Source organism: Balearica regulorum, chromosome 3, assembly GCF_011004875.1.
Source record: "Balearica regulorum gibbericeps isolate bBalReg1 chromosome 3, bBalReg1.pri, whole genome shotgun sequence".
Taxonomy (NCBI): domain Eukaryota; kingdom Metazoa; phylum Chordata; class Aves; order Gruiformes; family Gruidae; genus Balearica; species Balearica regulorum.
Window position 1 is genome coordinate 81,743,855 of NC_046186.1, and position 25,799 is coordinate 81,769,653.

At 38.7% G+C, this 25,799-nt stretch overlaps 1 protein-coding gene across 4 annotated transcripts in view; it reads left to right on the forward strand.

Annotated features, from left to right (window-relative positions):
* The window catches only part of DISC1 (DISC1 scaffold protein), a 208,620-nt gene that overhangs the window by 83,997 nt on the left and 98,824 nt on the right, over positions 1 to 25,799 (forward strand). For 3 of the 4 annotated variants that reach the window (XM_075748683.1, XM_075748684.1, XM_075748685.1), the window contains exons 8-9: positions 4,022 to 4,124; positions 16,606 to 16,794. In XM_075748683.1, coding sequence (XP_075604798.1) covers positions 4,022 to 4,124; positions 16,606 to 16,794 — 292 coding nt within the window. The remainder of the gene's footprint in view (positions 1 to 4,021; positions 4,125 to 16,605; positions 16,795 to 25,799) is intronic. The other variant, XM_075748686.1, reaches the window with a different exon arrangement.

The following is a 25,799-nucleotide window of genomic DNA, read 5'->3' on the forward strand; positions in this document are numbered from 1 at the left end:
TATTTTCACTCTCAATACAGGGCCTCTTACTTTTCTAGCTGACTGGTTTTGTTGGTGTGAAGGAAGAGCATAAATGAAGTACCTCTTTTCCCCGCCCTTTCACTAATAATAAACTAGCAATCTAATTCTCATCCCCCTTTAAAAATACAAAGAAAAGTGATGTGGCATATTTGGCATACCTTTTGTTTCTAACCAGAGACATTAAATCTTTTCCTTTAATTTTCTTATTTCTCATGGCCTCCTTCCAAGAAAGAGACTAATAAAGTTTTCTTTTTATTTCAGAATGGCTCGGTGAGCCACAAAGCATCTTTGCTCCAGGAGTGCTCTAGAAAAGAGGTCCATTTATTGTAGCTAATTCATATAGGTCTATATGGAACAGAGAGTGGAAAAGATTCCTAGGTTTTGATCAGTAATGAATTTATACTCTGAAATAAATTTATTTTTCATACTCTTTTTCTAATAGCACTCATCAAAAGTAGTGAAAATTTTACCCTTTATAATCTATTCTTCCTAATCATCTTGACTAATACTTTTAGCATGCACTGTTAAAAAGACTGTTTAAATACTACGTCTCAATACCATTCCTTCCTTCTCTTCTGCTTTATTTTGAGCCCATTCTCCTCTGTTCCTTGTTTATGCACATATGTTGGGAAAAAATTAGTATAGAACATTATAAGATGATGCTTCCTCCTGTATTTTTACATGACTCTGAATGAAGTATCAAGGAATTGACCTACAGCTGATCTAATAAAATGAATGAGACATTTGGTCCCTCAGTGTGATGTGTTGTTTCAAGCTATCTGCAAGCTAAAACATAAGTTACGGATTTTGCCTTCTCCCCTGAAAATGCATGCCTCTTGAAGTGTGGTGGTTTTTTTGGTGGTTTTTTGTTTGCTTTTTTTTTTTTAATAACCATAGTATTTAGAGACTTTTTCAATAAGACCTGAAACATGGGTAACAATTGAGAAGTCTGTGAGGTAGAATTCCACAGCCTGTTTGTTTCTTTAAATATTCAATAGGTAAAATATTATTTTAATTTCATTCCATTCCTGTGTGATGACTTTTATTTATTAGAGAAGATAAATAGGAAGCACATAATGAGACTCCTCCAAATCATTTTTCTTTTATTTATTCAGATCATCTCATCCTATTATTTTCTTCTCAAACTGAATAGAGCCGGGGAAACACTACTTTGTCAAAGGTCTTTTCTTTCCCCCTGTGCCACTAGTGTGTATATGGCCTTTTCTGCCTCATCTGTGGTGTTTTCAGCTGAGGCTGCAAATGCTAAGATTTGCCTGTTAATGAAGGGAACAATCTCCCTTATCCACCCTCTTCCTTCAGAAATTAATATGTGCTTTTGCTCCTTTAGATTAACATCATACACTGGAAAGATGGAAGAGGTTGACAATGGGCAAATTTACTTTTGATATTTTGCTGCTTTTCATCTTGATTCCATGTATCTTTGCTAACCGGCATCCTGCTGTTTTCAGATAGACTGCTTTTTTGAGTAGAATTTATGTGTCTGAACACAGATTTGTAAGATGTATTCCTAAACAAGAGCCTTTTTTTGAAAGTCTGCAAAAAACCCCCACAAACCACTAAAGAGGATTTTTAAATAGATACAGTAATATTTGACTGTAAGGAACTTCCCTGAAACCAAAAGGGGTTTTTTTTAGACTTGAAGCTCGCTGCTCCATGGGCTGCAGCAGAGCTGGTCACTGAGAACAGGGCAAAGGCATTGCTGGGGCCACAGGCACGGGCGCTCGCAGTCAGGCTGGTTAGGGGAGGACAGCACGTTCCCTGGGAGCAAGAGAGGATGCTGGCTTTGTGAATGTTCATCATCTTTGTTAGCGAAGAAATAACCTTTCCTTAGTGCCTCAATACGCTACTGTAATGAATAATGGTAGCTGTTATTAAGATAAAATAATTAGAAAAAATGAAAGGAATTGGAGCTTGTAGAGTAGAACTGATGTAACGTAGAAGCAGTGTTATTAGTTTAGAGGATGTTACATTGTTTTGCCTCTCCCAGTCGCTCATTTAGTTTTGTCGAACTATGCCATATGATAGCTCTGAAGATTAATGTTGTTCATTTATCTGCAGACTACACGTGACATAGGTGTACAGGCAGAGGCTCGGTAATGTACTTATCTCATGTTCCAGAAGAATCATCTCTGAGTTAGAGGAACTTCCTTTCAGCCTCTGGTCCCTGCGTTTGGTCCATTTATAAAGAGTGCCAGCGAGCTCCGTTCCGACAGTAGTGCTTACAAAGTGGACAGTGTTCACTAGAAACTGATTAAACCTCCCAGCTTATTTTGCATAATTGCCAAACAGCTGTCTAGTGGTAATGACTTTAAGTTACTACCAGCATGGGATATATTCATGCAGTTTTCCTAGAGCTGAAAGATTCCCCATCTAATTGCAATTCACTGAGCCATTCAGTACCCCTAAAGAGAGAGCTCTGCTTAGAAAGAAGTCATTAAAATCTTTCAGATTTATTTTGCAGATGTGAGACAGAAATGGCCTTTGGGTTCTTTGGGCACGCTTATTCACCTCTGACAGGTTTGGGTTTTTAAAAACATTTTAAGTGAATGTTAAGAGCAGGTAAGTAACTTAGAAGGGGGTACTGAAACAAAGTGAACTATCTGGGAATTGAAAAATTATAGTAGGTGCAGAAGTGATGAGATAATGTGTTTTTAAATTAATAGAAAGACTCTGAAGTCTTTAGATAGTAACAGTTACCGTTTGGAGGATAGTTCTGTTGACTCAAGGAAAAAAATATGACCCATTTATGGTTAACAGATGCTCTTAGCTAAAGCAAGAGGGTATTATCCATTTGAAAGGATTTGCAGTTAGTGTCATATCTGAATTATTATACATTAATTGTCCAAACAGATAAGCCATTAGAGCTGTAAGGCTTTTGCTCTTGAAAAGTGAAGTGATAACTGTGCCTCTGTGAATAAGCATGGTATATACACTTGTTGGGGGGGGGGGGGAGTCGAGGAGGGCAGGGAAAACTTTCCTCTGGAGATTTCATTTCACATCTCATCTCTTCACAACAACCCTGTGCCTCTCTTGACTATTGCTTTACCCTTGGTTCCAGCGAATGCAATGTTTTCTCAAACGTCAGCTACAATTTTAAGCGAGTGTTTGATGTCTGCCTTCAGAACAAGGGATTTGCCTTAGCTTGGTGAAGGATTTTTCTGTTTGTTCATTTTGCTTTTCTTCACAAATGATGCAATATGGAGTAAGAACCAACATTTTTGAGTATGTGGGAGTTGTATGAATTGTATATGCTCTATAAGGTCCTTCTCAGGTGGCAATGCGCACTTAAATGTAAGGTACAGAAACAGTTGAACTTCCTTTCTTTTTTTTCTTCTGTCTCTCTCCATATTTTTAATACCAGTCCTGATTTATTGCTGAAGGAACTTTCAGTTAAAAAAATAAAAAAGACAGAGGGTAAGTCAGAAACATGAACCCTAGTCAGCTGTGTCTCCTGATTGTGAAACAAAGTACAGCATTTAGCTGATATAGCCTTATTTATTGCTTCTGCAGAGAAGTAATGATGGCTGCTTTGCCTATTCTCAGTTAAGATGTGCAGCATGGTATAATTTGCATAAAAATAGCTGTACATTCTGTGTTATGGCATCTTAAACTCCAAACATTGGCTTGTTTACACTCCACTCCAGGCATAACTGTTAATGCTGAAATTGTACAGAATTTGTAAGATGGCCTTTCTTCTATGTGCAGCCTCTGTAGCTAGTAGTGAAAAATGTTCCCTCTCACGTAGGTAGCTAATACTAGTACCATTCCCTATTTTTATAACAAAATGTGTGACAAAGCCTGGAAGTTTTGATTCATGTTGGGTATTTCTGTGAAGACATCACTTTTTATTAAGCTTCTTTATCTTGCTGTGGGATGTTATGTCGTGTCTGTAAACCAAGAACGTTTGAAGCTCCATTTAAATTGCTTTATACTTTTTACATGAATGAATTATATATCATGGCTGTCTGCCTCGATCTAGGTTTGCACGAGTCAGAAACTCTGCAGTACTTTGAGGAGGAAAGTGAGTGATATTGAGACTCAACTACCAGCTCTACTGGAAGCCAAAATGCTGGCTGTTTCAGGTAAGTTTTAAGTGATGAAAAGGACTAACATTGATGAGCGGTGTGTTAGAGCAGTTGTTGACCTTTTCATAGCTGAGATTTCTCAGGAAAAGTCATTGATGTGCACTTTTGTGTAGATCCCTTGAAGTCATGGCAAGTCCGGCAGAACCGGACTGTGCTGTGCCTTGTGTAAGGTACTTCAGGTGCCTTTCCACGGTTGGGAACTACTGGTGGAGCAGATGCGGTGTGGTAGGCAGTAAACATGTAAAGAAGTGATATTTTTCCATAGGTGAAATGGATAAATAATTATCAATAGCTGTTTCTGGACCTTACAACTTATATGCCTTAACCTCTCTAGCTAAGAACATAAATTTACAACAAAGGTATAATAATTATAGGTGTGGCTTTAAATGACACTTTAGAATGGAATACAATAATTGGCAGCTTCTGCCATTCAGATCATTAAACTACTAATGTTGGCAGCAAAAGAGCAATTTGGTCCTTGGAGCACTTGTGCGTGTTATTTACAACCAGTAAAACGTTGAAATGTGATTAGAGTCTGACAGGTAACAGCTTTACATGCCACTTACTTGGGATTTACTTCACTGTTCAGTACGGGGTGGGGGGAAAAGGCAAAGCACAGTTCTCTTGAGGTTGAAGAGGTGGGTTTTCTAATTCAGCAAATTGTTTGCAAGTGTGTAAACAGGTGTCTCTGCTGGACACCTGCCTCAGAGAGGAAGCTGAGTAGGAGGGAATGTAGACTTGGGTACAAGGAATTTTCCGGTGTTATACCAAGTAAAGAAAGGCTAGAGGGTTTTTAATATGTGTCAAGGCAGCATGTTGTAGCTATCAGTTGGTGATTTACCTTCTCAGTTAGATACAAGAATTTAGTACCGGCACACACAAATTATTTGAAAATGAAACCTTGTGCGGCATCACATGGTTTGTTTGCCAGAATTGAATAACATCAGACTTGAGCAAAATCCTAAAGGTAATTGAGGACCACATCTTGTATTGGTGCTGAATATGCTCAATGTCTTTCTTCTCATAACACTTTTTCAAAATGAAAACCCTCTCTATTTGTCTGTGTCCACCTGTGAGAGGTAAGTTGAGCAATCACCCCCCTCTCTGTCTGTGGGTTGTTTGAATGTAGGCAATTTTCTCGCTTTCAGAAACAGGATCAAAGTTTTCCCCAGTCATTTTATGGCTTTTGTGAGAACAAAATAGCCCATAAACTGGATATGCAACTGTGTCATGCTGCCAGCAGGAAGCAGTTGGCCAGAAAAGATGTACCTCAGTCTGACACTTTGAGAGTAAATGACAACTTGAGGACTATTTCCAAAACATTCATAACAATATTTTATACTTGTTAGCTCTTGAAAGAGGTTGCTTGTTTCAGGAATGAATTCAAAAGATAATTTAATGCTGCTATTTCTATAAACTGTTTTCGCAGTACTGTGACTGTGATTGCCTTTCTATGCTTTTTAAAAAGCATCGATGCTATTTCTTAGTACTGATAAGCACTGTTTCTGCTTTTGTTCTTACTCTGAAAAACTCTTACTTCAGAGAATTTTAATGACTGTGAATGGTACAATCCTAAATTGTTACTAAGGTAAAATTCTGGAGTGAACTAGTTGAAAGTCAAGGAGGAAAGGCAATTTGGTGAGAGTGGATACTGTAATTTCTTTACCTCCTTGTAAGAAATGGATACATTGATACGATGGCACTTGTTTATGTTAAATGCGGAGTAGTATGCAGAGGATACAGAGGAAATAGAGGAATAATAATAAAGAAAAAGCTCTCAAACGTCTGAAAGGAAAAAAAATTCTGAAAAAAAGGAAATATTTCAGTCTTGCAGTGTGGAGTGATAAAATCAGAAAAGCCAGGATGCAGAATGAATCGCAGCTAGCAGAGAAACAAGTCAGGAAGGGAAAATTTGGTAAATCCAGAAGAGGAAAGAGGAGATAAAAATAGCACTTTTTCTTTTTCTTTTTTTTTTTTCTTTTTTTTTTTTTACTTAACAAGGCGAAAACAGTGAACAATGGATAATTTAAAGGCAGCTGAAGTATTACATTTCTGTGTATTCCTCTGTTAGGCATAAATGTATGACACCTCTTAAATGAGGCATAGTTAAGAAGTAGGTCTTAACCTTTTAAATACTGGTTAAGATTTAGCAAGATGCTGTGTGTACTTGTCCCCTGAACTGTCAGGCAGCTAAGGGAATGTTACTTAACAGCATGGATATATTAAATTGTTAGAAGGTGGGAGAATCTTCAGTTGGGTAGTATGCAATTATTTGACTACCTTGGAATAGCATGAAATTCAGAGGGAATTATAGTGTATATGTAGATATGCAGTAAGAATAAAGTTTGGTCATAATTAGAGGTTTTCATTTAGTCTGGAAGCATCAGGCGGGGATAGATGTCTGTTATTTCTGCTTTTTTACTCTAGCGGTTAAATCGATCATTCAATTTCCTCAAACAGTACTAATGGATACTGAGAACAACTGTTTTTCTTTAAACAGATGTTGCATCGTTTTTGTTTAACATAGCATTTTCCTTGAGGAAGCAGTCAGTTAAGTGATTTTGGAATAGTGGCAAAGCACAAAGGTTATGAATGCAGTTGTGCACATCTGGATTCATGTATCCCAAAAGTTAAGATAGATGAGCTTAAGAATATAATAATTGATGCATTAGTTTTCAGAGTTTGCATGTGATGACTTAATGTTGTGATAACTTGGAAAGCATGATAAATACCTCAGCCTTTAACAGCTACCTTGATAGCTTCAGACAACATTCATCTGAACTGTACTTTCTATTCCAAACACATTGATTTACAGTATTGGTATATTTGCACCAGAAAATGTAAGAATATAGCTAATCTTGCTTTGAAAGGAAAATACCACAATAAAAGCAGCATAAGTGTGATAATTCTATTAGTCCTGTCAATACAATACCTGGATTTCAAGACTGTATAATAAATGATACTGTAAAGACATAAGAGATGATGCTACATATGTAAATGTCTCTCCTTATTATTATTTCTTCCATGGAAGAAGTGTGAAATTAAATTTGGAGGAGAAAGAACGAACACTTAGGAGTCTTTGGGTTATTGAGGGTCGTAGAATAAATACAATAGATTCATTAAATCCCACTGAGATTTCATATGGGGGGGGAAGGAAAGCCTCTACTTAAATACTCAAGAGGTAGTTCTATCAACAGCTATAATTCAGATCCTTTATAGCAACAACTCCCTTCTGATTGGCATTTGCGTGTTGTGATAAATAACTTGCAGTTAATACTCCTGAGATGCTAGTCCAGAATTTTTCTCCAAACATAATTAGTAGAATCTTATTATATTGTTCATGGTTTTTAAGTCAGTAGCTTTAACTAATTATAGCTAACAAGTACTCCTGATTGCATGAGATGTTACTGTTGACATAACACGTTTGTAAATACTTACCAATGAAATCTTATGGTTTAGTATCTAGTAGATTTTTTTTTTATTAAAACAAAGCACTTGAATGTCAGTGCTTAGAAAACCTGCATGTAGTTATAACAATTGCTTCTTACAGTAGCTCTTAACATGCTGATAAAAATTCTGTCATCAGTTATGGGAGGAACATGGCAAAACATGATAGTCTGTTCTTTCTCTTAGCATCATGTGACTATTTAGCGTGATTTTTTTTTTTTGAGGAATAAATTGCAGATTAATCCTAAGCCAGTAAGAAAATTCAAATGGGATGATATGTAAGCAAGTGTGAATGTAACTGTAGAAATATTATTAAAATTTATTTTCCTACTTTAGGCTGTTTTGTGGGAGAACAAATGATATGTGAGTGTGTTGGGTTTGCATGGCAAGGTTTTGGTAGTGGGGGGTGGGGGTGGCTACAGGGGTGGCTTCTGTGAGAAGCTGCTAGAAGCTTCCCCTGTGTCTGACAGAGCCAATGCCAGCCGGCACCAAGACAGACCCGCCGCTGGCCAAGGCCGAGCCAATCAGCGCCTCTGTGATAACATATTTAAGAAAAAGAAAAAACAGTTAGAGAGCGCTTTTGCAGCCAGAGAGAGGAGTGAGAAGATGTAAGAAACTCTGCAGACACCAAGGTCAGTGAAGAAGGAGGGGGAGGAGGTGCTCCAGGCGCCGGAGCAGAGATCCTCCTGCCGCCTGTGGTGAAGACCATGGTGAAGCAGGCTGTCCCCCTGCAGCCCATGGAGGAAGGATGAGGGGGTGTAGAGATTCCACCTGCAGCCCATGGAGGACCCCACGCCGGAGCAGGTGGAGGCATCCGAAGGAAGCTGTGGTCCGTGGGAAGCCCGTGCAGGAGCAAGCTCCTGGCAGGACCTGTGGACCCGTGGAGAGAGGAGCCCACGCTGGAGCAGGTTTGCTGGCAGGACTTGTGACCCTGTGGGGGACCCCACGCTGGAGCCGTTTGTTCCTGAAGGTCTGCACCCCGTGGGAGAGACCCACGCTGGAGCAGTTCATGAAGGACTGTAGCCTGTGGGAGAGACTAATGTTGGAGAAGTTCATGAAGGACTGTCTCCCGTGAGAGGGACTCCACGCTGGAGCAGGGGAACGATGAGAGGAGTCCTCCCCCTGAGGATGAAGAAGTGGCAGAAACACCGTGTGAGGAACTGACCGTAACCCCCATCATTCCCCGTCCCCCTGTGCCGCTGAGGGGGGCGGAGGTTGAAGCCGGGAGTGAAGTTGAGCCTGGGAAGATGGGAGGGGTGGGGGGAGGTGTTTTAAGATTTGGTTTTATTTCTCATTCCTCTACTCTGTTTTGCCTAGTAATAAATTAGATGAATTCCCTCTCTAAGTTCAGTCTGTTTTGCTCATGACGATAATTAGTGAGTGATCTCTCCCTGTCCTTATCTTGACCCATAAGCTTTTCGTTGTACTCTTTCTCCCCTGTCTAATGAAGGAGGGGAGTGATAGAGTGGCTCTGGTGGGCACCTGGCCCCCAGGCAACGTCAGCTCACCACAGTGAGAAATGATGTTTCTCATTTTTTCCTTAGCGAGAAAATAATTTGGGAATCAGAGGGAGGATGTAAACTAAAATGAATTTTTAGTTATCATTTCATTTGTTTCCTGCATTTGAATAAAAGACATTGTTTGATATATTTTTACAGTATCTTCATAAACTCTGTATGAATTTTTTTTCCTTTGAGAATGTGTAATAGCATGGGACTAGATGGCCAGAAAGTGGCTAGCAAGGAGCTAAGCACACATGAATGAAAAACTTATCTATGAGATGCATGTCATTAACTTTCCTTATAAATACAAATTAGATCCAAACACAGAAGTTAGAATGAGGTGACTTGTAAGTAGTTGGGAAAAGAAAAAAATTCTCGTCTTAAAACTGTCTACACTAGTAAGACATCTTGTATCATCGTCCTATAATTAGCACTGTCTCTATTTCATTAAATACCTGCACGTGGGAGCTAATTTGAAATACTGCTGTGGGATGATTTCCAGCAGTACGACGAAAAGGGTTTTTTCCTTATGTCAATGTAGAAGTGTAGTTTTTAAATAGCATGACATAAGTACTAGACAGCATATTTTCACAAAACTTAGTGCTGGGGCTGTTGCCTATTTGCTTGCTCTTTGATGCTCATTTAGGGCAAGTTCTGCAGATTCAGTAGGCATCTGTAACAAAAAAGCCCCCAGCCTTCCAGCTTTGGTGGTAAGCATTCCTGCTGGGAAGGAGTATGTTAGGGGACAGAGCAGTCAGGCTGGAAGATACCAGTGCAGGCTGAAGGACATTTTCAGCCATAAATCCGTGTGGTTTGGTAACATGTATGTCTTGTTTTCACGCCTGTCCTGTATTCTGTCATTTCATGCAGAAATGTGTATGGACATAAAGTTCTTGACATGATGTTGAGATCTTCCCCAGACATGCTAGGTACAGCTTTTAATTTGTCTTTCATTGGAAGGCAATGGTGCTCCTGGTTTTTTATCTTTGTTTCTGAGAACTGCTCGTAACAGTTGGAGAACTCAACTGGTCTTAGAGGCAAAAATACCAATGCCTCTTTGTGCCTTCTCATGAAGGCTTAGTGTTTTGATGAACTGGAGTCTGATAGAGGTCTGTGTCTTGTCAGATGACATAGCTGGTTCCCCACTTTCAGATTCTTGCTTCCAGCAGCAGTTTGGGTTGATGGCTCAAGAGGCATATTGAGATTAATTCTTCTTCATGCCTGTATCGCAATGTCTGGCTCCAACATACAGTGTTGTGTGTTGGCATGTCTTCCCGTAGCAGTCGCTTTATGATCCACAAAGTAAAATTTGCCACTGTGTATTGGTGCAAGTGAGGTACTTTTTGGCAAGCCTATTAACTCATTTAAAAAATAGTGACAGTAGCACACCCCATCCCACCCCCCCAACTCTCAAACAGTCATGCAGACCTCAGACAGCTATGCTATTTCTCTTTTTATCTCATTTCCAAATGAGACTGCTGTATGTTACTGGCTTTCATGAACTTCAAGGATAATTTATTGTAGCTGAAGTTCCAGCATGATATGTGACCAGACAGCAGAAAATCCTTGCTTCTGTTGCAGAAGTCAGTCAGTCATGTAACAACTCTTTCTCTCCTGTTACCTAAGCTGGAGAGGGAGAGAAGGTCAAGTAATCTCTTTCGCAGTTCCTTTTCCAGGGTTTTGTGCTCAAAGGAGAAATGTTAGATGGGGAGAGCTGTGAAGGGGAGGCACTCTCGCCCCGTGGAAAGACTGTGCTATGGTCTGGAGGGGACACAAGAAAACCTCTGTGCAGTCAGTGGAAGGGGACAGTGATGTTCCTCTTTCCACTGACTGTCCATGGAGCCAGGGTGACAAACCTCTGAACCTCAGTGCACGCCCTTTTGGAGCCTAAACCTAGGTGGTATGAATATTTCTCTCCCTGATCCTTCTCTGGTTTTCTTTTCTGGTCTCGTTGGTAAAAAGGGGGTTGATGATTTCATGCAGCCCTCAACATCATGAGATCTAGGTCTGGCTTGTTTCCCTACTCTTAGCATGTCTTTTCCTCTCCTCTGGTACTGATAGAGAATGGAGGCAAAGGTAGGGGAGAGGGGAGATGTAAAAGAACCAGAGATTGAAAGGCATAAGGTGAATGGGAGCTATGAGGGAGGGTGAAGTGATTATGTAGGGAAGCCTTGGGTGCTCGTGTGTCCGTGCTATTGGGTGACCCTTGAGTCACTTTCAGTTGGGCATCCTTTACTGTGTTGAAAGAGAATGATATATGACTTGCAACAACCATTTATTGGCTAATGCACTTAGTAAATTGCCGAGACTCATGTGCTCCTGGGCTATACTTGTCACCCCCAGTGCAGGCGCTTGAGAGTGTCTGGCTTGGCAGTCACCAGCAGCTATTGCTCCTTGGAACACGTTGTGTCTCAGTGTTGCTGAATTGCCATCTCCCAAACCTCTGTCTTTTTCTTCAGGGTTTGTGTGCCTTTTCTCACTGATAATTTTCACTTAAGCCTTTGAGTTGTTATTACTGACTTAAAATTTTATTGTTGTTGGGGTTCCCCACCCCCCCTTTTAAAAAAAAAATAAAATTATTTCTGAGTTGCTCTGTGGCAACTGATTCAGTCTGGGTGCAAAAGGCTTTCTGTGGCAGAGAATTCCTCCTCCAAATGTATGTCTGTGGGGTCTCTCACCTGCTTCCAGACAGATATTCTTATTTTACCTTTCAGGATCACATCAATCATTCAGTTTCATTATGATTCATGAAAGTGTTGGCACGTGTTATTGCTTAAAAACAATAACTGTGATTCAAATATGCTGGAATTCTGTAAAATATTTCAGGAGATGGTAGACTGTCCCTCGTTTGGTATTTGTTTTTTCAGAGGTGCAAACACACTGGCTGTACTTCCAAAATCTAACATTTCTGTCATGTTTTTAGCTTTTTCTCTTTTTCTTTGTGAGCACCTGAATGATATTTATTTTCTTCTTTCTTTTTTTGGTGTTGGAATCAGTTTGTATTCCTATTAATCACAGGGTGGAGGATTTTCAGTCTTGAATAAATACCATGGTGGCAAATGCCCTAAGCTAAAATGTAAACTTTCACTTTCTTATACATTATTAAACATAGTGTTAGCTTATGAAGAATTAGCCTATAGATAATGATAAATAACGACCAGTCTGTTCTTTCCTACATTCAAGCTAATGTCCGTTATCTGTGCTTTACTCTTCCGCAAAAATCGCTCCTTTGCTTGTACTACAATGAACGTAGTTTCAGCAGAGGTGGGATGTACCTCTCTGCTTCAAGTATGAATAATGGAACCTATGAGTGTATGTAATTTCTGGCATAAATATGATAAAAAGTGGGAGTAAAAAAGTTGTGGGCTATTAACTTTGTCTTGTATTTTGAAGGGGAAATATTTAACAAACCTAAATAATTACACTTTTGTTGGTTTTTACAAAATGGGACAGATTTCAAACCATATTTTTGGTCAATTTGTTGCTGGCAAATGGTATCAAAATAATGATACGTTAGTTTGAGGCTACTAAATGGGCAACAATCTGCCCAATATAGTAAAATCTGACCATGAGCTATTATAATGGGCATGAGTTTGTGCATGTAAGTATGTATAAAGAAAATATATTTGATATGCAGAGCATTATTTAGCTGTAGTATATAGCCATACAAGTAAAATTTTGGGAAGAGAGGAAAATAAGGTAAATATACTATTTACGTCTACAGTGAGTAAAAGCAATTATATAACTACTTTGTGCCTGGGGATATATTTTTTTTTTTTAATTTTTCCACTGTGGGTTGCTTTGCTTGATTTGGCTGGTATTTTTGGCTTTCACATCAAGCCATTGCAGCTTACCTGATGTCCCTATCTGTGGAGAGTGGGTTATGAAGGATGTACCTGAGGAGAGAGCCCCTGAGGGCAAGATTAAGGAGGAAGTTTCAACTGAGTTTTTGTTGCTGTCTTTTGAGATAACCGGTAAGGTTCAGCCCCTCAAAGTTAAATGTACATATTCACCTACTTATGACAGTGTACTGCAGGTGTATTATTCAACCTGTTCAGAGCACTGGATACTTTGTCAGATACTGGACACTTGTACAAGTATGATCAGTTTGGCCAAGTTATGTGAATGATTTCAGATTTTATTATAATCCCAACTTTACTTCACCTGGTTATTCCTCCCCTTCCCCTGCCCTGTTTTATCCAAGCACTGTTGATTCCATGTATTTATTCAAGTTGAAATGGAATAGATTTAAGATTCTGATAGAGCAATAGACTTTCTAGCCTGGACGTTTATAAACAGCTTTCTGAACTTGTGGGGTTTCCCCATTTGGTGTACCAGTTTGCACCCAGCATGTTTACGTGAACATGTATGCCATGGCTAAAATTGCACATTGCTAGTAAGTGTCACTGCGAGACAGAGGGAAGGATGGGAAAAGTGGTGTTTCACCCTTCAGTCCCCTTCATAGAATCCTTGTCTCATGTCTTGGTTTAGACCAGAAGCTCAGCTTTGGTCTTAGACTATTAATTCCTTAATTTTGTTGTCTCCATACAGATTTTCTGAGTAAGCAGTCCTATTAGCTTCAGTGATTTTTGAGTTTCCTGAGAAGAATTAGGACTGACTTTATTTATCTAATGGCACCCAACTAGAACTCTCCCAGTGGTATGGCTATATAAGGCATAGCTCTGAGTTGTTGACAAAGTAAAAGTTATTGTGTTCACTTAGGCAAAATAATTATTTTATCATAAAAAAGAGGAATTTTAACATCTTCAGGATATTAGCAGAACAAAATATTTTGATGCGTCTTCAGAATGTTTCTACAGCATCCAGTGTGGCTTTGTCTCTTAACAAACAGAAGACCCCAGGAGGGTATGTCTTTTAATGCTGGCAGCTAAGGATTATATATTAATTTTTAAATCAACCTTCTTATGACATTAGAAGGCAGTTCTTTTGGTTGCTGTGATTGAGGTCAGAAGCTCACTGATGGCACTTGTGGTGCATGAGTTTGTATAAGTTCTTCTGAATTTTCACTGCAGACTTCCAGATGTTTCTGCTGTCATGGGGAGCTGCAGGCAGTTTTGTTTTGGCTTTTGGGCATGTATCTGATGCCATTTCCTCATAGCCTCAGTTTTGATACAAACTTCCCCTCTGGGAATTAAGATCCATTCAATATGTATAAAAATTTCATATGTAATATTATCCCTTTTTCCTTGCTGTCTTCTGAAATCTAAGAGCAGGCTCCAGATTCTAATGAAGAATCTCTCACCTTCATGTTTTATTAAGGCTCTTGTGCGCCGATGCTTGGGATGAGTTCAGGTGAAGTAAAGGTGCACTGTGTAATCGTAAGTCTTGTTACCTTAGAAGCATCTGAAGCTCTGCCATTTTCCCAGTGATTTTGTCTTGTTTATCTTGCTGCTGTGTTTTGGCCATTTGGAAACATGTGAGAGATTAAGATGATAAAACTTGTGCTGTTGTTTCTCAATAAATGCACTGGCAAGTCATAAGATCCTACTATTTTTAAAGCATATTTATAGTTATTTAATTGTACAATTCTTTGTAAGGTAGAACTGGCAAACAGGGCTTTAGCTGAGAATTAGAAATAGGGGAGTTTTGAACTCTTAGAGACACACGCACACAAAAAAGTCAGCTTTAAGCAAGGAAAAGGGGTTGACTGAAACTTCCGTAGCCTTAGGACTAAATTAAAAAAAACCCCAAAGCACAAGGCTACCATACTTTAACAGTGTTCAGTCTTTAAATCTGATTTATTTGATACAGTCTTTTAAAAAAATTTAGGAAAGCGCAGTCTCCCCTTGGCACACCTGTCCTCATACAGCCACTTGAGTTTGCTGTAGCATCTTTCCTCCAGGAGGATGGTTGCCATTATTTGCTGGAAGTGCTTCCATTCGCTCTTACGCTCTGGAGGAATGGAGCTGCTCTCAGCAGCTGGCGGTGGTCTTCCAACCTGTGTAAATACTTGAGTCCCATTTTTGCTACCCTGTCCTGAAGGAACTGAACAGCAGCCAGCCACTCTTGTTTGACTTTGTGACCAACGCTTTTGAGAGGTAAAAAGGATGCAATGCCACAACTTAGGAAACTCTGATGTGGTTTGATGCTTTGGATTATGTCTTAATTTTCTAAAATAAACTTTTAAATTGATTTGTTGTGTATAAGCAACAGTTTATTATATTCCTGAAACAAAAGCCAAAGGACATCTCTGTATCTGAATAATGCTGGTGGTATTATAAAGTTATTTCAGGAGTCTAGAGTCGTTGCACAGACTTCAGAAGCTGATGAGACATCATGTATGTGTGACTGGATGTGCTTTACATTAATATTTGCTTCAAGGCTAAATTTCATAAGTGCCTTTACTACTAGATGCATTTACTTATTAGATAATACCACCAAATTTTTGCCAAGTTAGGATGATGCTACAATTTAGATCTTGTGCTAGAGATCTTTTGTCTTGTATTGGGCAAGCCTACATGGAAATTATTTTTGTCAAATATTCTTTAGATTAAAGTGGATTTTTTGTCGATTTTTGTGTGGGGTCTGTCATCGTTCATCCCCTGCCCCCAGCCAAGTAGCTGAATCCTTGAAAAGAGATAGGTACAGTTGTATAAATGTAGCATTGTAATAGTTACTCTACTGCTATTTGAAAATCATTTAATAGCCGAGTGTCTCACTGTCATCATCTATTTATACTTAAGACTTCTCTGTGAAGAAACTTTCCTCTGCAGCTGCTTATAAAAATGGTTTTTGGAAAGGTTAGGTGGGCAAATGTTACTAGGCTACACTGTAAACCAGTTAGGAATTGAACTTTTGACTCTGGATCCTTGTCCAAAGGAGCCAAACATTTTTAAAAACTCCAGAGCTGTGTGAGCTGGTGGTGGATACTGAGGAATTCTGCCTATCTCTGAGGTTTCACACTTCAGAGAGCGCCAGAGAGTTGTGACTTTTAAATATGTTCTCTCAGAAGAACATCTTCTAATGGTCTTTGCGTGGGGTGCATGTCATTTTAGAAATGCAACATGTCATTTATACTTGTTATGAACAGCAGCATAGTGCTGCTTTGTTCAAGGAGGAAATACTTCAGAGTCTAGCAGATTGATAGCATCTTTCAAAACTATTTTGAGTTGATGTGTCCTCCAAAACAAGAAAATGGTCTGACAGATCACACCACAATGATTAATGAATTACAGTATGGCATTTTCTGAAGTGTGGACCCTTAGGAACAGGTTTTCTCCAAAAATGTAAATTGTATCAATAATTAAAAAAAAGACTCTGTGTGTATAAGGTTAAATCTGCTACAATTTCGATTCTTTTTTAGTATATTAATGAAATGGATGCTTGCAAAGCAGGGGGTTTTTTGGTGGTTTGTTTTTTTTTTTTTTCTTCCACATTGGTCTTTCAAGTTGTTGTTGGGAAGTATGGTTTGCTTCATTTCCGTTGTTTGCTGTGTAACCTACTGATGTTGTAAGTGTCTGCTTTATTGTCTTTCCTCTCTCTTCTCCCCTGCCCCACAAAACATGCAGGAAGTAATTTCGGTACTGCGAAGGATCTTACAGAGGAAATAAGATCACTAACATCTGAGAAGGAGGGGCTGGAAGGACTTCTCAATGAACTGTTGGTTGTGAGTGCCAGAAATGTCCGAAAATTAGAGAGAATTAAAGATGATTACGCCAGGCTGAAACAAGAACTTGAACAAGGAGAGGCTGCCTTTGGTAAGTAGTTCACAGGCTGTTATAGCTTTTGCTCAGTCATGAGCTCTTAGAAGTCTACTGGGTTTAAACTATCCTGCATTTCACAAACCACTGATTTTTCTGAGGAAAATTTGGCCGGGACCTAGATAAGCAATATGCTGAATATGCTCCCAGCTCTTTCCACTGGAGGTGGGGGAAGGCCAAGAGGGAGAAGGGATACCCCAGCAATATACAGCTTTTTAAAATCTATCTTAGCCCAGTTCTCAAAACCTTTCTTTTCTAAGCCCATTTTTGTAATAGTGATGATGATACTGTGCATGTATTCACATACACAGAAACATACGTACTCTTTCATGTGGAAGCAGTAGATGTGCTTGGCTGTGCCAATAGCAACATATTTAGTATATATAACTAAATATTTAATGTGTATATATGTAACATACTTGGTGATGGGTCTAAATGTATGAGATGCAAGGGATGCCTGGTTTTCAAGGTGAGTTCTCTTCATAAATTTATGTTGGGGGGGGTTAAACAGCTTGCCAGACACAGCTCATATAATGATGAGTAGTGTGCTGGGGTGGTTGTGTCACAGTGGAATTGGGGAAGTTGTCTGCAATTACTGGAAAAGCTACTGACAAATTAACAAATAGGAAAATCATTCCTAGGCTTGGCTTATCCTCTTGTCTGCTGTACCCTCTCCTGAAGTTAAGCAGATAAAGTGGCCTTGCTGCTTGATTAAATGAAAAGGTTGAATAATATTTAATTGACTACAAATGTACAGTTACTATAATTACCTCTAAACAGCTCAGTATAAATGTGAGAGCTACTTTAAAGCTCTAGGGGTTTGAAATGGCTTTCCTTTTTCAGGCTCTTATGAGCAGTAGGTTGGTTGAAGAGAGGAAAGTGCCTTTGTATGAAAAGTACATGAAGCTTCTTTGTAAGCAAGTGGATAAGCAGAGCTATCTTAGGAACAAAAAGTTTTGTAGGCAACTGGATATGTCAAAGACAATGTTTTAAAAATGCATAGAAGTGTGTATATATATATATATATACACACACACACAAACACAGACACACAACTAGATAAGAACTTGCTTTTTTAGAAACTAGATAAAAATTTTAAAAACTATTCCTCAAGTTAGTGCATTGTGATCCAAACCCACAAACACACATCAGGCAATGCTTCCTTATTGCTTGGGTTTGCAAGTGAGCTGAGGAGAGTTCTGACTTTCTAATCTGTCCATTTTGTTGCTCCTTTGTTTCTAGGACAATTAAACTTCCTATAAAACACGTGTACTTCTTATTTGTACTTTTCTTCAGCAAAGAAGAAAACCTGTGCAAAACTCTTGCTGAAGCAACAGAATTGGTAGCAGTTCATAGACTCTTTCCCCTTTTGCATTTATGTAGCTATAATGAGGTGTCTTCTTGGTCTGACCTCTACTGTCCTATAATTTACGACAATAAATTGCAAAACACTGAGCGTTTACTATGTGGATTGTTTGTTTAATTTATTTTGATTCTGTAGGCTTAAGGAGAAATTTATTCTTGTGTAAAATAAAACTCTATCAAGCACATACTAGTCAGAGATACATAAATTGTGAAATCTGATATCTTCCCTTTTCCTTGTCCCTGCCCCCTTGCATGTGATTGTCACCATTTTCTCCTTTAACAAATGGCAACTCACTTAGGTTTGAGAACGCTAGCATGAGTTTTATACCAACACATTTAACTGAATATAAGCCTTCTGATATACTCTGGAAAATAGTATACAGATTGTGTCTTGAAAGTGGTATCCACTTTTACGAACCAGTTATTTTGTACAGTACTTCTATGTTTGGAGAATAAAGCATAAACAATTGGAATACAATTTTGTCACCATTTGGTTTTGCTGCTGTTTAAAAGAACTGGAGATAATTGTATTGGCTTTGTACTGTGAAAGGCGCGATTTCAGTCGGGGTACCTGAGTTGGCTTACTGTACGATCTCAGGCTTTGTGGTTCATTGACACCAGTAAAATCTGTGGTGCTGCTGAGAAGGGTGGTTTTGCCTTTTCCTCCTGTTCCTGCCCCATCAGGAAAACCTGATGTGAGCTGGGCATTAGTGTGAGACCCACCAGTGCCCGGTGGGGAGCGCCACTATCAGCACAGGGGACACAGTGGGGGTACGGGGCTTATGATGGGTGGGGGAGTGTTGACCCTTTGGTTTTGGTGACAGTGTGATTTTGGGAGAGTGTCGTCTGGCAGGAAAATGGCTCCTAAAATGCTTCTGCTCCTTGGGCTAGCAGTGCAGCACGGGCTCAGCCACCCTGTGCTGTGAGTAAAATTAGCGTGAGTGGCTGGTTACCACTGCTTGGTGCAGCCCATTCTTGGTTAGTTTGACTTCTCCCTCTATAGCTATGAGTCAGGGAGAGAAATCCTTTCTCCATCCAACTCTACTAGCTGCGGATGTTACTGTCCTCTGACTTTTCTAGCTGTCTGCCCAGGGTTCATTAGGGGCGCCCTTCAGGCCAAATTAGCTGTGCTCATTTAAACAGCAAAAATGATCAGGGCTGGGCTGGCTGATCCGTGTCCTGGCGTGCAGTAGGGATGTACCTGTGATTTCTTCTTGCGGCAGGGTTGTGCTAAGCTTTGACTCAACTCTTTCTGAAATAGATGTCTGTCCATAAACTAAACGTAGGTTACTGAAAGGAACACAGAGAAAGCGATCTCTTGGCCTTCTTGTCTTTGAAGGCTTATGCTAGTTTAAATAAGTTAGTGAGCTTTAAATGTCTTTCACTGTAGAAAGAAGATGCTTAATTTTTCTTCAGGAAAGGTAATCAGATCGACTGGAGCTGTTGTCTCCTCTCATTCTTGCTTTCGTGTTGTTTCCAGGGCACAATCTTCTTTCCCTGCATCAGGAGCCCTCCCTCTTTTTTTTTTTTTTTTTTTTTTTTAAATAGCACCTTAAAATCTTCTGCTAGGTATTCCTACACATGGCTATTTCTACATCATCTGGCACTTGAACTGTTATCTTTTGTGACTCTGAACTTCTTGAAAACTTATTTTGGAATTTTTTTTTTTTAACTGAAGATAACACTACTTTGTCCAGAAAACATTGTACAAAAAAATTGAAACACTAAAATATGTGTGTATGTTTGTCTTTATCTTGTGTATAAATTGGTCACCTATTTTTTTTACTTCATTAATAATTGTTGATTTCTCACAGTAATGCAGATATAAGAAAGCAGACGTCAAGGGAAGAGACTTAATCACACAATAATCAGAGCTGGAATTTTAAATAGGACACATCATTAGCATGTTAATGAATTTTCTCACTTTGTGCCAGCTGCCCAAGTATAAAAGATATTGCAGATGTAGTGCAAAAATCAGGCTTGGCTTACTGTGCTGAGAGCTGTCAATGTTCTCCCTATAAAGGAGATTTGACAAAAATCCTTTCATATTTTTAGAGATGCTCAAAAATATGTTTTTCCCATTGGATAATAGAAGCATTGACAAGTAACGCTATGTATTAGCATTTTAGGATGAATAGTACTAATTTGCCCTTTAGACAGTAACTTTCTTCTGAGGGCATCAGAACACTTCTATAAAAGTGATCAACTGTTGTTGCTGTGTTAGAAATACAAAAGCCAGAGACTCAGAGGTCATGGAATTTTATCTGAAATGGTGGTGAAACAGTTTCCCAATTGATGTTTTAGCATCAATCATGATTGAATTAATCACTTGCAATAAACAGATTTGAAATCAAGTCATATACCGGGTGAGCTTTACATTCTTCTAGACTGCAGGTATGTCTATAGCCTAAGACATAGTGGTTCTGCGAAAATCACTGAAGGCCATCTGCTTTGCTATTGAGCAGAGCAGACCTGCCTTATGAAGTCAAAAGGTTCGGTTATGGCAAGGAAGAGAACTGCTTTGCAGCCCAAACCCACCAAACCCGTATTCCAGACAAGTGAAGCTTAATTATTTGCCTGTCTGCCAAACTGCTGGATTGTGTTTATAGATCCTGGCTTGGGTTGATTGGCATTTGTAACCCAGGGCTGGAAATGGAACCTACCCTCTTGTCTTTGTTTCCTCATTACCAGGACTGATGGGCAGGTTTTCCTGCCTCATTTGCTGAATTCCTTTTCTGGCTGCACTCAGCTATTTTCTGCCCCTTATTACACTTTTGGGAAAGTATCTCCTGGTAAATAATGTATGTATGCACAAAACTGGGGGGGGGACTGTATTTCCTGATCTAATTGCCAGGTTGTGCTTGCCAAGATATCTTAAGTAGAATTTCTATACTGAATTAATTTTTAGAGGAAATGTAAAATAAAGGCTATCATGCACATCAAAATAGCTTTTTAACCCTTTTTTTAAACTGTTGTTTGGAGGGTGATACTTCAGTCTCTACTGCTCAACTCTTATTGACACAATTCAGCTTTATTGTCTTAGAAATTGCTCGTGTAAGTCCTAAAGCTCTTACCAGCCTGCTTGTAGAGTGAAGCTTTCTGGAATGAACAGATATATTTATTAAATAATGAATTAGATGTAGCAGAGGGATTTCTTAGGAAGCTGAAATTTTCTTTCACGCTCACTTTTTCTTGTTCAGTGTACGTACTCTGCATGCTTGCACAGAATATCTCATCCCTTTTTGTCCTCTTAACAGAATAGAAACCTATCCAAGTCTATTTTTTAATTCCCTTTTTAAAAAAAGTATCTTTTGACTTAGCTACTTAAGGATAAAATGTGTTCAGAATGTATTTCAAAGAATAACAAAAATTCTCCTAGTCTTTACAGTCATTGTTCAAAAAGCTGCATATTTGGCCATTATGGAGGAGGCAATTAATTAGTCTGAAGCTTAATATGTGGACAGCAGAAACAGCTAGTGGTGCTGCTTAAAGTAATATTGGCTTTGCATAATGAAATATTTATGAAAAGCAGGTTCTGTGCTTCCTATACAGTTCTATGGGATGTGATGTACCAAACTGTTAATGACCATTTACTGCAAAGCATTTTTATTCTCATTTAAAGACACGCTTTTGTTCTGATAGATTCAACACTGAAGGTCTTATAATAGAAGCACATACAATGTGCTTCCCATTGGGAAACATTTTTTTTTTTAGTTTAAATATTTGGTTTCAATAATAGCTATTATACAAAAGCTTCTCTATTTCTCTTCCTAATGCATTTTGTAGTGCTTTTTGAAAATGCCTAGAGATTATTAAAACATTGTACCACTTTTAATTATTTCAGAAAATAGCAATATGGTATCTGCCTATGACATAACAAAAATGCCATGTTTTGCTTCACTGATTTTTTTGGGGTGGTGGTTTTAATTTTTTTCTTCAGTGCTGTTTTCTTTGCACCAGATAGGCTTTTCATATTGTTTCCACAGTTCATCCTGTGTCTGAGTGATTATCTGATTCTAAACTGAAAAGCTGAACCTTTTGATTGCTTCTGTTTAATAAATCATTAAAGGAGAACCCATAGTGTGTAACAGATGGGCTTCCATGAAGGAGAAGCTGTTCTGAGTCTCATTGTGTGTCCACTTCTAATTTGTGCAAGGTCATTACGTTCCCCATGTCATACCTATGTGAAATGCTTGTTGTCATTCAAGGGAGTGGGGAAATGGAACAGCTTATTGCTTTATGTCTATGGCCATCTCTTTTTAAACAGTGATCTTGTCAGATTTAGCCAGCGTTCACTCCGTTTAGCTTTCCAAGAAAGTATAAAACCCTCGATGGCGATGCAGGAACGGGACTGGCACCACAGCTGGTAGCATCCTTTATTCTGAGCTGACATTCAACTGATGCTCCAAAGTAGCACTCTGCAGCCTTCTGTCAGGCAGCATGTAAAAGCCGGGACAATGTCAGAAAAGAAAAGGAAAAAACAACCACACCACCCCCTCCCGGAACCCAACCTTGCAGAGCTCCTTTTGTATTGTCATGGCCAAATACAGCATGAGTAATTGCACTCTGCTCGTCAGTATTCTCTCTGCTGTTTCATTTGAAAAATTGGTATTTCTGTATTCGCTTGGACTTGTACTGTTATGCATATTGTGTGCTTGTCTGCGTTTCATTGATTGTGAGCATGATTCTTATTTTTAAAGCACTTGGGATCTTTCAGGTTAAGTATATGCATATACATCTTTTGGTCTTATAATAATATAATGGTAGTCACTACTTTTCAAATTGATATCAAGCTTTGAGAATCAAATTCAGACTGATGGTTTTCATTCAGTGTCATGCTTCCACAAAATCTATATGAAATAAGTGAAACCATTTCTTTAGTAACATCTCTGTTAAATAATATTTAATTGTAAGTAGTTGAGGGGGTTTTGTGTTACGGAATTGCCTTTTTTGATAAATAAGATCTGTAGAATTTAGTAACATATAAAGAGCAAGTTCTGCTAAGCATTTTCTATAACTAAAACGAGTAATACATTTTTATTTTAGGCATCAATTTTTGTCAGGATTGAAAAGATTGGAAACCAGTCTGGTTTAGCATAATTAAGTTTGCCGTATGTCTTGAGTCACTTGTAATTGTGTTTCTTATAACAGTGATTATAAAGGTCATCTTGTCTGGTGGTGTTCATTTAAATATGTAAGATACTTTATGATTTTCACTTGGAGGAGAGAGGTTTAGTTTATATAAATGCAATGGAGGTATTAAATTTTATCTGGCCATTCTGTATAATTAGATGCAAATATGTGTAATGCAGGAAATATCAAATATGTGTTTGGGCAACTTAAACTGACACAGCAGCTTGGTTCAAAGCCCACCGATACCTATGGGGGGTCTTTTGATCAGGTCATTTCTCTGTTGATGCTCAAAGGTGAGCTTGTCTTCTATCTCTTTCTTCAGAGATCTGATGGTATGAACTTTACTGAAATGTTTTATATACCTGTGTAATAGTCTTTCTTTGTAGACAGTAGTCTGACCTAATTACACACAGAATAATAACTCCTGAAATAGTCCAGTACTGGTTTTGCAGTCATAGAGGTAGTTATAGACCAGGTGGAAGAAATAGAACTTGTTCTGAAGTTTTATGCTGGCTCTCTTCAGGGGCAAATGATGATCCTTTAACTAGGATAAGCAGTAAAGACATCAAGGTTTCCTAAGTTGTAGTGCCACAGAAATACAGAGTGACTGTTAGAATCATGGAAGTGCAGGCCAATGGTGGAAAGTGCTACTGAGCAGCCTCCTGCTACAAGGAGAGATGTGCAACCTCAACCCTGTCATGCAGCACGTGTACTTTAATGTGTGTAGAAACAAGCAAGCTGAAAGTTCTGCTAGTATGCCAGGCAACTTCTTCCTTTACATCTGAAATGCTCTTGCCAGCTATATACACAGTGCATTAAACTTCTGGGGTGTGTGTAATATCAAATTATTCCTGGTTTGCCATCTCTGCTCTAGGTTTCTGCATTACTCCACCTTTTAGTTCAGCTGTTTCAGCTGATTGAGTTGCAACAGGATAAATATGAAGCAACACAAGTGAGTGAATTTGGAATAAATTTGGAAGTGTATACCACCAATTTTAATCATTCTTCATTAGATTCTAATTCTACAGCTGCATCTTCTGTGATACTGGGCTCTGAACTTTCACAGGTTTTTTTAATGACTATAGCTAGTTTCAGGAGGAATGAGATGCTAAGATGCCAGAAAGCTAGGATTAAAAAAGAAAGAAAAAAATAAAGCATCTTCTGCTCATCAGTCAGATGGAATACGTTCCCATATGCAATTCTTACTACTTTAGCATGACACTAACCCTGGTGATGACCAACAAACACGTTTGCCATATCTGGAGTTTGAGCAGATGAGTACAGTAGCATGACAGTACTTCTGTTTTATTTCATTGTGAAGCTCTTTTTCTGGATAGTGTACAGCTGCCATTTCTAGATCTTGCATTAAGAGAATTCCAGTTTTGGCAGAAAGATAAAGTTGTGTCTGACTGGAGCTGCTCAGAGGCAGGCAGAAAGGTGGAATCTGTCGGAGGGTGGTGGGGTGCTCAGAAGAGGACCAAGAAAACTGCTGATGTGTAGTTACGCTTAACAGATAGGATGGAATTACTTTTCAAAGAAAGAGAAATACTGCTTTCCTTGTCTCATAGATGAGGTAACTGAGACAGGTAATTGGTTTTGTGGTTCTGTCTGTTTTGCCATTTCTTATGGCCTGTATGTATTTGGTCAGGACCTGCTGGATGGAATTAAAGCATGTATTTGACAACTTGATCCTGAAACATTAACAGGTTGGAAGTATGAAAACAGTGTTTGGCCTTTGAAAACCTGAGGGTTTTTTTGGAGAAGTTAGTAAACAGCTGGCCTACCATTCACAGGTTTCTTTATTTTAAGATTTCAGTTTTGATTCTCAGTGTCATGCAGCAGAGTTTTGCTTTTTCTTGGGTTTTTTGACATAGTTATGTTAATGTGGCATGATATCTTCAGATCCCAAAACCATGCAAAGGACTCCTTAGGATGCTTTGCTTCATTTACTTTCTTTTGAGGATGACTGTAGAGATGGATAGGATATTGAAGGAATAGTGTCAGTTTGTTTTCAAGTAGCGCTTCAGTGAAACCAATCAGGCAGTTATCCTTCCAAAGATTCAGGCTTTCTGAAGATTGAAAATAAAAATAGTACAGCATTTTGCATTCAGTTAATGTTTTGAATTTTATTTAATTATTTATTTTTTTTAGCTGTAAGCAAGAAAATGTTGTTTTGAATTATCTGGGATCACTGATGTAAAATCAGTGTCCTAGAACGTGATTATGTTGCAGCAGAACCAGAGAGTGAGGATATTGTTTAACTTTTTAGTTGCAGGTGTTTTTTTCAGATGTATGTGTGTTGATTCAAAACTCTTAGCACATTAATACATTTCTACCCAAAAGTTTTCATTCAAGAGTTTCGGCTTTGTTCTCAAGTTACAGTGTACAAGTCTAATTCTATGCTTGCATAAATACATCCAATTTATAAAGAATTGTACCTCCTTACATAAGTAAATTCACCTCAGTGCGTGAAAACTCAGATAACTTTCTCAGACATTACCTTT